The sequence below is a fragment of the Rattus norvegicus genome, chromosome 1, assembly GCF_036323735.1.
Source record: "Rattus norvegicus strain BN/NHsdMcwi chromosome 1, GRCr8, whole genome shotgun sequence".
NCBI classification, from domain to species: Eukaryota; Metazoa; Chordata; class Mammalia; order Rodentia; family Muridae; genus Rattus; species Rattus norvegicus.
The window spans coordinates 127,227,884-127,241,392 of record NC_086019.1 but is presented as its reverse complement, the minus strand read 5'-3'; the positions used below and the strand labels follow the sequence as shown (position 1 = coordinate 127,241,392).

General features: G+C 43.1%; 1 protein-coding gene across 4 annotated transcripts in view; it reads right to left on the bottom strand.

Moving 5' to 3' along the window:
* Positions 1 to 13,509, bottom strand: part of Trpm1 (transient receptor potential cation channel, subfamily M, member 1) — a 116,534-nt gene that overhangs the window by 5,827 nt on the left and 97,198 nt on the right. For all 4 annotated transcript variants that reach the window (NM_001037734.1, NM_001037733.1, XM_063266876.1 and 1 more), the window contains 1 exon segment: positions 13,193 to 13,325. In NM_001037734.1, coding sequence (NP_001032823.1) covers positions 13,193 to 13,325 — 133 coding nt within the window.

The window sequence follows — 13,509 nt, the reverse complement described above, 5'->3', positions numbered from 1 at the left end:
TGAAACAGACAGACATGTTGAGGCAAGACAGGTGCTGAGGAAGACACAAGCTAAAGCAACACCCGTGGAGGACACGTGATATTTGGAGGGTATAAATAGGACTCACAAACAGTGACAGGGATTGAGCTGGGCTTGCTTATAGAGCCAGCTGTGCAATGCTTGTGGGTCTTGCATCTTCTCTCATCTTTCTTTGCTTTGCTGAGAGAGACACAGCCAAAAACTTCTCCTGGTGTTCCTCCTGGTCCCTCCTGCTGACTTGTGCCTAGTCTGAGGCCTGGGTGTCTCTCCTAGATCATCGCCGCTGTTGCTAACCTGACTCCAGTGGACTGGACTACTGGTATATCTGTGAAGTGTTTATGATAGATCGAGCTACTGCTGCTGCCAACTTGTTAACCGAACTGCTGATTTCCAGACAACATGGACGGGAGTTGTTCCAAAGAACTTTTCTAAACAGGTCCACTTCTCCCATATCCTAAGTTTCCCACAACCTCTGGTGGGTGGCGGGCTAAAAGGGAGGTTAAAGCATTTAAGAACCATCATTAAAAATAAGTTTTAAAAAATTAAAGTTACATAATCCCCTGTAAAATCAAAAGACAAATTATACACCTCCAACGTAGCTCAGATATACATTACCATTCCAAAAGGGGAGAGTGGGGAGATTAAGGAGGAAATACTGGACCAAAGCAAGACCAAAATCCAGGAGGGCAAACTTCAACTCTTGTTGCTCCATGGCTGATGTAGCAGCCTGTCTGATGTCCAAGGGCTTAGATGTCTCCCACCCCTCCAGCTTTGTGTCTATAATGGACTTCTCTCTCTTGGGCTGGTTCCACTCTCTGTTTGCAGCTCTCCCTGGCAGGTCTCCCATGGCTCTAGCTTCTCCAATATCCTGGTGTTTCTAACACAATCCAGGCTTCACTTTCACAATGCCATGAAATGGCCTCTCTGGACCTCCATGCAGACTCCCCTTACACATACCTCGCCTCAGGGGATCACCTTAACCCCAGACAGAAGATCCACAACTTCTTTATCCATGTACCCTCCATAGTTCTAAAGCGGGAACCATAAGCACAACACTTCCAAGTTTGATTACCAACTTGGGATGAACCCAGGCACGCCTGAATAGTATTTGTAGCAGCCTTGCTTTGTTATTGCTTTTTAGGAACAGAAAATTCCTTAAGTCATTTCTTTTCATGAGTTGGAAGCTTAGCTGTGGGGGTCTTACCCTGAGGGCACCCCTTCATTTATTCCATTTCTGATCATTGCTCTTTTTAATTTTCTCATTTCTTTTAGCACAGGCCTTAGTGACAACATTAACTTTATTGGGGCTCTTCTCCCTCCTCCTCCTCTTCCTCTCCTTTCTCCTCTTTTCTCCTCCTCCCCCCCTCCTCCTCCACTTCTTATTCTTATTTGTTTACTATACATTTTTTATTTCTTTTTGTCTCACTTGTCATTTACAGGATAGATTTGCATACAAGTGATTACTACTGGATCTACACAGAGAAACCCTACCTAGAGAAACAAAAACAACAAAATAAAACAAAAAGAATGATTACTCATACCAACACAACAGTCTATATTAATCTTGAATCTCTTCTGCCAAGGAAATCAGTTTGTTACTTTTCAGTTTAGCCTCAGGCAAATTCTTAGGACAAGGGCAGAAAGCCACATTCATTGCCAAAACATCACAAGAATGGTCTCTAGTCCCATGACTGACACTGTTCTTCTGAAATCTCTTGAACCAGGCCTGCACAGCCGGCAAGCTCTCAACACTACTTACTGTCTTCTAAGTTCCTCCAAAGGGAGGTTCATGATGCTGTGCTTTCATAGTCCAAAGTCCCAACGTCTTCCACATCCTCTCACCGCCCAACCAACCAGCATGGTCAGGTCTATCACAGCAACAGTCCACTCTCTGGCTCCAACTCTGTCTTAATTACTTTTCTACATGATAAAACACCATGACCAAAGCAATTTCTAAAATAAAGTGTTTAATTTAGTTTCTGTTTTCAGAGGTTTAGTCCATGATGGTGGAGCAAAGGAACACCCAAGAGCTTATATCACAGCCACAAAGCAGAGAGAGGAAGAATACACACTAGGGATCTCAGGAATTGTTTTTTTAAATCTCAAATTCCACCCCCAGTAACATACCTCCTCCAACAGGGGCACATTTCATAATCTTCCTAACTAACTAGTTCCGCCAACCGGGGACCAAGTCTTTAAATAAATGAGCCTAGGGGAGCCATTCTCATTCCAAGCACCACAATGAACTATCTTCTTTTCTAGTCATGCTTTGAGACTAGACAATCTTGGCATCTGCACAGAGTGATTCCACACAGCAATGACAGGCTACCTAGAGTTTACTTGACGTCTTTCAATGTGCTTAGCTGCCAACACGAAGACTCTCTATTCTTTATGAGAGAGGCTCAAAGTGAAGTGGTTAGTTAGCAAATGCATAGACAACCATGTTATTTACAAATAAAAATAGTTCTATTTCTTCCTTTCTAAGAAACATGCAAGATATTTCTCTTTATGGTCTTAGCACAGTAGCCATGACTCCCAGTATAGCACTGAATAGCCATGGTAAGGCAGCTATTCCTCCACGTTCCCATTTTAGGAAGCAAGCAATTGGTTTTGCACCACACAGCTACAATTTTCTGCAAATTCGATTGGTCAGATGAAGGAGAGTTTCTAATTTCCTTAGAGAATTTCAGGTTTTTTTAATTGAATTATTTTTAATTTTTTTTCTTTTTTTCAGAGCTGGGGACCGAACCCAGGGCCTTGCGCTTGCTAGGCAAGCGCTCTACCACTGAGCTAAATCCCCAACCCTGAATTATTTTTAATTTTAAATTGTATGTGTGCTTGTGTATGCATGTGTGTGTGTGTGTGTGTGTGCGCGCGCGCGCATGCTTGTGTACATCCATGTGTGAACATGTGAGGCCAGAGGTTGATTTCTATTTCGTTCTACTTTAGTTTTTCAATATTTATTATTATTTAAAATTGTGGGTATGGGTGTTTATTGGCGTGGTGCCTGTGGCAGCCAGAGGCATTGGATTCCCTGGAGTTGGGCTATAGACAGTTATGAGCCATCCAGCATGGGTGCTGAAAACCAAATTTGGGTTCTCTTCCATAGAAGCGTATGTTCTTAATGGCTGAGTCAACTCTTCAAACCCTTCTATGTTGTTTTTATTTTATTTTAATATAGACCCTATTTAACCTGAAACTCATTGTTTCAGCTAGACTGGCTGGCCATGATCCAGGGTCTTCCTGTCTCTGAACTCCCAGAACCCCAACACTGGGGTTTAGGCACACACCATATCACTGGGCGTTTATGTTGCTTCTAGATATCTCAAGTCCTCATCAAATGTGTTCATCAAATGGTCTTACACACTGAGTCTTCTTCTCAGCCTGATTCCTTTCTTTCTTTCTTTCTTTCTTTCTTTCTTTCTTCCTTCCTTTCTTTCTTTCTTTCTTTCTTTCTTTCTTTCTTTTTGTCATGATTGAATTCTGTCAAGTATTCCATTGATATAATCACGAGCCATTTTCCTTCTGACTTGTTAGTATGGTCAATTATAATATTTGCAATTTTTGACCTAGACTTTTATCCCTGAATAACCCACTAATTTGTTTAATACTAAAAGACACATGGTCCATTGTTGTATCTTAATCTCATAAATAAAAAATGCTAGCTGTTAGGATTAGCCTCCTGTACAAAATGTGTTACTGGTGGGGTTTTGTTTGTCTGTTTTTGTTATTTTGAGACAGGTTCTTGTACTGTAGGTCAGAATGTCCTGTAACTCTCAACCCTCCTACTCAGTCTCCCAAATGCCACCAGACCCAGTCACCTTCAAAATTTTCTTTTACTCCAATCCAAAAGATAACACAGATATGTAGTTATGGTGCTCTTCTTGTAAAAACAATAGCAGCTTCCACATAGGATAAACAGGTTTTACTGGATGAGGGGCTTTGCTAAGGGGCTCCTATAGCTCCGTTGGTCACCTTTTCCATGATATGGACAAGGGACTCTTTCCATAGTGTGGAGAGTGCAGCATCAGTACTCAGCAGGTCTTACCTCCTCCTCTACTGATTTCTGCATCATCTCCACAGTCAGATCTCTCCAGAATCCCCATCCCTCCTTTCTGGCTTGCCCTGTTTTTCATACCCAAATTTGTTAAGAAGCAAAGTTGCTTCTTCACAAACATACCATCATCATCAAAATGGAAAATAATTCTCTGAGAACTTGAAGACTCCAAACACCCAAGTCTTTGATCCCAGCTTTAAAAAAGAAACTATCGTTAGTACGGCAGCAGCTCCCTTGTGTGCAAAAGAACCAGATGAGTGACAGCTATGTGTGTGAGTACCCGGGACCTCGGAGACTGCATGGAAAAGCAAACGGTACCTGCCTCCAAATGTCAGGTAGGTAGGCTGGATTGATTGTGCTGCTTCCTGAATAGCTTTTATGTTTTTCAAATATGTATTTTATAAAACTCCATTCAATATCTCTAGTCATTTGATCAAGTCACTCGAAACCATTTTGCTTGGATGACGGGTACTCCAAGCTCAAGAGCAAACCTCCTTGTTGAGCAAGCCAGCTGTTTGTGATGCAGTGTGTTTTTGAATGACCCCGACATTGATTCCTTACTAGTTCTCCTCATGGTTTCCCTTCAGACTGAGCTCCTGGTTTCTGTAATTCCTGTTATATTTGGACTCACTTGAGGATCACATGAAATAGCTCTGGGTTCTGTGTCACACACCACAGTAACATTTACTTACAGCACAGGTCACTTCAGAACACTTTAGCAAAGGGGCCATTTTCCTAACCGCCAAACACAGGATTTTTCAACTGGCAGGGGCAGCAGAAAATCCCCAAAGGCTAGCCTTCTTCTTTAATATGAAAGGAAATTATGCACAAATGAAATCTGCAGGTGTTTAGGGCCCACGGGCATCATTCCCTCATCTTCGAGGGGAATTTTTGACTCCACTTAATTTCCAACATCATTTGTTTCACCTGTCCTCTTTCTAAAGCCGCCAAAGAGGCCAGAAACTAATTTGCTTAGTCAATTTAGACTTTAATTAACGATTGTAGTGTCCGGTACCCCTTCAGATTTCTCCATCCCATTCACAGGTTAATATAGATTGACTCAGGGTTTCTCTGTTAAAGGGACATACCCTAAATGCCAATGTCATCCCAGGGTTTCAGATTAACAGGTGACATTGACATTATGTTCACACTCTTTTTGTTTAGTTTCTTTTTTGTTGTAAGGAAAAAAAATCGCAAGGCTACTTCTCATTAACCCAATACTAACTTTTGGAATTCTGTTAGAACTGAGGATGGAGTGACCCCCACTAACTTCCCTTTATCATGCACCTGCCACTAAGAGTCTCCTATAAGCCAACAACAGAAGAGACTGTAGAACAATGGTGTTGGGAGACTTGCTTGAAACTGTACATGTGAAGGTTCTCCTGTGCACTGCTGATGCTGTGCGGGGGGTCAAAGAATATGACTGTAGAATTAGGGGGTCAATGCCAGCCTCGTCCACATCTCCAGATCTCTCTACACTGACTACTAAATGGGTATTTGGTTATTAATGTACTATCCATGAACCTTGAACTTGAATGAAACCTTATAATAGATTGAACAATATACAACTTCTGGACAATATGTGGAACTTTTGTCATAATTTCTATGGAATTAGCTGTGCATGGTCCAACTTTGTTGGATTTTGCATGGGCTCTGTTAATGTAAGTTTTCCCTTTATCTTTGCATGATGAAACTCTGTGTGTCTTTTTGAAGGAAAGGACCTAGGCTTGTGGAGCTCTTCCCTGAACCAGTTATTAAAACACATGGGGGGGGGGGCAGCCGCTTTTTCCTGTGGAAAAACAGTCACAGTTTACCTGCAAGGCACCTCCTAAATTACACAGAACATTTCCATAATGACAGAGTGAAATATTCACATCAAAACACGATCTTGTGGGAGTTAGGTCCAGTTCATTCTTGTATAAACCCATGTTTCAAGATCTCCTGGGATTCTACGCTTGAGTTCTAAGACTGCTTCTACTCTATAATTTTATTCCAGATCCATAGATCATAAACTTGTCTAATCCACTCTAAAATTTTTACATCTGGTTGTTTTAGTTTCCAGCTACTTCCTTTCATAGGGCCGTCTTTAAGGTTAGTAATTACAGGGAGAACACCCAGGGGAGCACCTTGTCCTGACTTGTAGAGATTTTATACATGAAAGGCTGAGATGAAGACTAATAGTGCCGAATAAAGCTCAAGCCTTAAATCTCTCTTCTCTCTCCAGTGTCGTCCACAATACGCTGAGCAGTTACTAAAGGAGTACTAGGCTCTCTGCAATGCTAGCTGTGCTCCTCAGTTACACACTACCACTGGCTGTCCCCGAGATCTCCCAGGTTCCTAGAATTCTAGGCATCTGAATCACTAGCTCTCCGGGCACTTTCTGTGTGGGCCAGAGCTGTAGTCTGCTGCAGAGTGGAGCCCATTTGCATCCTGGCTTCTTCCATTTACTTTCCCAGTGCCTCGCCCTTCATCTCTCATCACCAGGACTGCAGAGCCTGGCAAAGGTAAATAGTACCAGAAGGCAAGCAAGTGCGTTTATGCTGCCAGCAGTGACATTATCATTGTGACAGTATCCCTGCTGTTGGTTCTGGGGAGTAGTCTCTCTCTTCCTCCTCCAAGCTCTAGGTATCCTTACGTTTGGGCTATATAGGGTGTGTGCTGGCTAGTTTTATGTCAACTTGACATAAGCTAAAGTTATCTGAAAGGAGGGAAACTTGATGGAGAAAATGCCTCTATAAGATCCAGATGTAGGACGTTTTCTACATTGGTGATTGATGGGGGAGGGCTCATACTACTGTGGGTGGTGCCACTCTGGGCTGGTGGTCCTGGGTTCTATAAGAAAGCAGGCTGAGTAAGCCATGGGGAGCAAGCCAGTAAGCAGCACCCTTCCATGGCCTCTGCATCAGCTCCTGCCTCCAGGTTCCAGACCTATTTAAGTTCCTATTCAGACTTCCTTCATGATGAACAGCTATATGGACATGTAAGCCAAATGATCCCTTTCTTCCTTAACTTGCTTTGGTCATGGTGCTTTGTCACAGCAATCAAAACCCAAACTGAGACAGGATGACACTGATGAAGGCCATGGCAGCTACAGATAAGGCCCAGTACAATGCCACACTGTCTCGTTATGGATGCATCTCAATGACTCTGTCAAACAATCCCATGGCTACAACCATTTTGTGTATACTTTTTTTCCTGAAAGTAAACATGTGCCACTAGAATCACCCCTAGAGGATCCATGGCCACTGTGGCACTCATATGGGTGGCTGTGCTTGGCTCTGATTCTTGACTCTTTTTTTTTCCTTCAATGTTTCCAGTCTTCTCTTCATGTAACGCTCCTACCTTTCTTGTGGTCTTTATTTCTTCACAGGAGGAATGGTTTTCTGGTTGGGGGGTTGGAATTCAGGCAGCCTACACATGTTTCCTTCCTTCTTTGCGAGTCAGATGCCTGCAAGGAAGGTGGTTTTCTTTTTTTTTTTTAAGATTTATTCATTTATTATATATAAGTACACTGTAGCTGTCTTCAGGCACACCAGATGAGGGCATCGGATCTCTTTACAGATGGTTGTGAGCCACCATGTGGTTGCTGGGAATTGAACTCATGACCTCTGGAAGAGCAGTCGGGTGCTCTTAACCGCTGGGCCATCTCTCCAGCCCGGAAGGTGGTTTTCTATTGTCTAAGCTGCAGAAGCTTGGTGGGGCTGCTGACGGTGCCTGTGAGCAGGTGCTGTATGCAATGATTGCTGCTTGTGACTGAGCTGGTATGCCTAATCCTGGGGGCATATTCGGCAAGCACTGAGCCATATCATCCAGTACAACTCTATTCCTAATGAGGTTGAGATTTTCGCCTGTTTGCCTACGTCTGTGTCTCTCTCAGAATTGGCTCTGGGTTGGTTAGTTGTATGTCAACTTGACAAAAGCTATAAACACTTTGGGAGAGGGACGCTCAGCTGAGAAAATGCTCATGTGATTTATTAAGATTTGCTTGTAGGAATTCTGTAGAGAGTTTTCTTGATTAATGATTAATGTGGCTGAGTCCAGTTCACTGGGGGCAGTACCACCCCTGAGTAGTCATGGATGATATGAGAAAGCTAGATGAGGAAGCCAGTAAGCAGTGTTCCTCAGTGGCTTTTGTTCAGTTCCTGTTTCCAGATTCCTGCCTTGGAAGCAAAGAGTTCCTGCTTTGGCTTTGGCTGTCATTAAGAAATTATGACCCAAGATACGTAAGTCAAACAGTTCCGCCCAACTGCTGTTGGCCATGGTATTTTTATCGCAGCAATAGAGACTGTAATTAAAACGGGCTCTCCAAGGCAGATGAAGAGTAAGGATGTCATTCAAGGAGCCCACAAAGCTCCAGCATTTAGTCTGTACCTTTTTCTGTTCAAGCAGCCTTGATTCCCATGAATTTGAATCAGCCATGATCTATCCCAAATGTGTCTGTCACCACTATGTGTTTTGTCTTTTTATGATCTCTATTTCTTTCTAAGATTAACCTCTCAGTACTTTGTCTAGTTACCATCATATCTTCTTCTTGTTGAGGTCTCTGTTACCAGTGCCTTCTCTTCCTAGTCACATGCCAAGAGGATGCCAAATAACATCTCAAAGCCATGGGCTGTTGATTTCCTGTCAACCCAACTGGAGACCCAAGAGTAAACCCAGATCCATGAATCTGACAAAAAGCCCAACTGACAGAATCTATGGATATAAGTTTGGCTAGCTTTCTAGGTACAGGACCAATTACATTCAAAATCTGTAACTTGCAAACTCTAGGCACCATGTTTTGAGATAAACATAATAAAACTTATGTAAGTGGTCCACTTGAAGGCTGAGACAGGAGGATATTGTATTTGAGGCCAGAGTGGGCTACACAGCAAGACAAACAAAACAAAGCAATATAAATGGCAGTGGAACAATTTTTTAAGGGGAAAGGAAGAAGAAATATATGACATTCTAAAACTGAGACTAATGTATTTATTGTATTTAAACATTAATTTTGGTGCTAGACTTCCTTGAAGCCACATGGAAAAGGTAACATAGTTTTTTGATTTTTGAAAAAATAGAAGTTAAGTCTCTGATAAAGTTTTTGTTTTTTAGTAAGTACTCTTTCCAACCCAGTCATCCCTGTGGACCCATTGCAGAGAAGCAGGACATGAAGAGACCCATGTGTTCAATATTAGACTTGCAGAAGACTTGGGGAGATGTTGATACAGCAATTGCCAGCCATACTCATTGCCAACTGGTTATCATGTAGGAAGTGACGGTCTCATTTTCAACTCAACTAGATTTGAATCAACTGGGAGACACAGTTTTGTATGTAGATGAGGGTGTTTGTAGAGAGCGTTAACTGAGTTAGGAAGACCTACCCTCCAGGTGGGTGGCATCACCTGAGCTGAGGTCTCAGATGGAGTAATGGAGAAAAGGAAGTGAGCTGAACATTCATCCCTCAGCTTCCTCACTGAGGATGGAGGGGGACAGCAGCTTCATGCTCCTTCTCACCACAGCGAGCATCAGATTATCAGCCTAAATCAACCCTTCTTTTCCTAAGCTGCTTTTATCAGGGATTTTATCACAGCAGCAGGGAACTTAACTAATGCACACGAGGATGAACCGTTCAAGTTGCCAATTCTGCGGGTGGGTATTACGACATAGTCCCGTGTCCCCTGAGTCTTAGTTGTTTGTTGTTCGTGGAAGGAGGTAATGCCTACCGACATTACCCTTTGTTTTGGTGTTGCGGATACTGAGCATTCCTCCTCTCCTTCCTCCTCCCTATCTTTCCTCTTCACTCCATTTCCTTCTCCCTTTCTCCTCTTCTTCCCATTTCCCTTCCTGTTCCTTTGATATATATTTCAGGCTGCTCTGAAACTCACTACAAACCTCAAAATGACTTCAAACTACTGATGCTTCTGCTTTAGCTCCCAAGCGCTGGGATTACAGCAATGTGCCACTACCCCCAGCTGATAACAAATGTTCTGGGAGCTGGGCATTGTATGGTCCTTTGCTTTTCCCATTTATAATAATAACTACCAACTCTTCAGGAATCCCAAACCTTAACTCAGATACGCAAGTCTGACAGACAACCTCTTAACAGGGCTGGGAAGAATCAGAAACTGCTATTAAAGGTTTGGACCATTTAATAGCTTCTTTACTACAGGACCAAGTGCATTTAAATATATACTTCCTGAGCTGCATTATGTCCTGTATATTTTGAAGTATCAGAAGACATAAAACGAGTAAGGACAAGGTCCTATAATTAGATTCATGCACAAGTCTGTGAAAATTAAAAACAAACAGAACCCAAACCTCTAGTATAGAAAGTTCTGGGGGATCAGAGTCTGCCATTGTAAGTTTGGTAAATTAAAACCATAAAAATTTGAGCCAGGAGGGAGCAAAATTGGGTCCCATCTCCTGCCTCAAAAAAGCTGAATGACAATGGATTAGAGATTTGTAGGCAAGTCAGAGGAAATAAACATTCATTCATTCATTCATTCACAAAACTCTGCTCATACTTGGTGGACAAAATTCAGACATGCTGACTGCATCTTGGGGTTCAATGGCCTTGACCCAGTGAACTGTCAGGTAGTCAGGAAACTTTTTCATATGGTATTAGTATTTGAGCAGAGATCAAAGGATGAGTAAGGAAGGTGGGTGTGAATAGACCAGTTAGAGGGATTAGCATGGGCAGAGCCACTGTGACAGAGAAAAAGGTGCTTTGAGGGAGCCAAAGAAGTGTTGGGTAAGGAACATGGAATCATGGAGACATTCAGTTTCTGCCTTGTCGAAGCAGCTCAGTGATGGCAACATTTATGGAACCTGGAGCCCCAGAGATACTGTCTGTATTTGAGAGAACTATGAGAGGCAGCATGCAAGTTGGTGGTACTTTGGGTTGAACTCTCTGCTTTAACTCAGGGCTATGCTATCTAACACTGAGTCATACTGTAAATTGCTTTCTGAGGGGTCAAACACTGGGGTTTACGAAATATTGACATTTGATAACAAAAATAAGTGTTAGAACTTAATGTTCATTTCCCAGCATTAAGAGGAAGCCGTGAGCCGCATTCCCATGCTGACATGCTCAGCAGACCTTGCGTGGAGGAACTTGCCTGATGTGCAAAGCCCCATGTAAGCACATCAGGGGAAAAGTACTGAGACTCCCTGGTTTGTGTTACAAAGGTACTTGGGCAACAGAGGCACGAGAGGAGGTCTGATGCATGCCTCACCAGAGCAGACCCAAACCCTCACCTCATGGCTGATGCAGATACCACCGAGAGAAAGAGCAGTCAGTCATCGAATGGCAAATATGGTGCAGAAATGAATTGACCGAGTAAATTAAAGGGGTGGAAGAATTAGCAGACATTTTCAAACACATGAATGTCTGTTTTGAAAGTAACCACAAGTGCCCCGAGCTAGGTTCAGAAGCAGAGCATATCTTCCCTTCCTCTTATGACTTGCTCCTCCGGTGGTCTGGTTACTGGGAAGACAGCTCCTCCTCTCGCCTAGAGCATTCACCTGTGAGTCAGCCTTGGCAAAGAGTAGCAAAAGGAAGCAGAGGGACAGGAATGTGTTCCCTTCTCTTGTGGGGACCTCAGCCAAGAAAACAGGAAGTAGTGTGTTTGTATTGCCCTGCACTTTCTTACCTATTACGTCTGTACAGAGCCCCAAGAGAAAAATGCAATTTGGTGGTGCCCTGATAACTATGTTAATGAATCATTGGTTCAAGAATGATAAAAATCCAAACAATGCTAGGGGAAGGGAGATGGGAGAGAGGCAGAACAAAATCAAACACAATCTCCATTGTGAATGTCTGACTACAATTACAGTTAATGTGAATGTCTAACTTCTAAGTGGAAAATTTTCACTACATTATGAAGAAATAATTCATGGTTTTAGAAGCTGAGCAACTGCTGTAAAGCTGTCAAATGAGTGTTTCAACGTCTCATTAAAAATGTACTTTATTAAGGGTAAGTGTTGGTATAGGAAACATTTCGATTTAGGTGTCTAGACTCAGTTGAATTACAAAGCGACGGGGGATAGGAGGGGTCAGGGGTCAGAGGCATATCAGTCATGTGGGCTGGGGTAGAATCAACAGCCTCACATGCTTTGGGGGGCGGGGTGGAGATGTACCTGGGAGTTCAGTAGCAGTTACTGGGCTCTTGATGGTCAAGTTTGGCTGAGGAACCCATTTCAAATCCTATCATGTTTGTTTCTCGGTATACATTGGCATCTAAGTATTCAAGGATGTAAGGGTGGGCCAGACGCCACCTCACCTCACTCCTGCCCTCCTGCATCTGTTTCTACACACACTGTTAGTTAAACACTCCTGAACAACATACTAGCAAGATCTGAAAAAGCTTACATTGCTTTTTCCTAAACTGTAAAGGGTTGCAACAATGCTGATTTCAAAAAATATAGATAGAAAGAGTTCATGGTTCCTGCCTACCCTTTCTGTGCTGGCTATTTATTCTCAGTGGAGAGAACAGAAATAGATCAGACTGGTATACCACCAGTTTTCTGTTCCTCCTTGATCTTCCTTCATTCATTGATTTATGTGTCCATCCATCCATCCATCCATCCATCCATCCATCCATCCATCCAGCATGATTAAGCAGTATCATGCTGATTTCTGTCTGCAGAACATGCCTGTCCAATTCAGAGAATTATGTGAAGCACACTTCCTTCTTACCCCAGCCCTCCTAGATCTCCCTATCATGTCATTCCAGAGGTGGGAGCCTTTTTTTGGTTGTCACTGCAGCAGCAAGGAACTATGTATACATGCAGGGTGAGGAGCTCAGTCCCCAGTGGACCATTTGGCTTGGCAAAGGCAACACCACGCTAGAAGTTGGGGAATGATGGCTTCCTGTAGCTGACACAGAATTTGAGGTTGGTGTACCACTTAAGGAAGTGTGCGTTTTTCCTTGCCTGTTTGAAATAAATATTATTTTTCATTTTTATGTACAATTCCCATCGCTATTGTAGAGCGATAGGAAGGTGAGTCTTTAAAACACAGTTTGAATAAGCAGGAGAACTCTGAGCAACGACATGTGATCTTAGCCAAAAACCCAAGAAGTGATTTAAATTGAACAACACCCCGCACAGAGTGGAGCGCAGAGCAGGGCGTACCTCTCGCTTGTAACCCGGATGCGCTCATCGCTGGACGACTGCTGCTCATCCTCCTTTTCTCGGAAGTGCTCCTGCACGCACTGCTCCTCAAACTCATGCAGTTTTTTCAGTTCCTCGTCGCTGAGGAACAGCTCTGTGTAGGGGAAGAAGTGTGGGGCACGTCAAGAACCACGCGAGAAGGATCGGTTTAGCTGCGCCATTGAGAATCTTATACTCTGACTTTGATTAAGCTTTAATCTACACCAGGGGCAGGTAATTTCCTGATCACTTCAAGTCATCGTTAGCCCTCCTCCCTGCCCTCCCGCTCCCCAAGACTG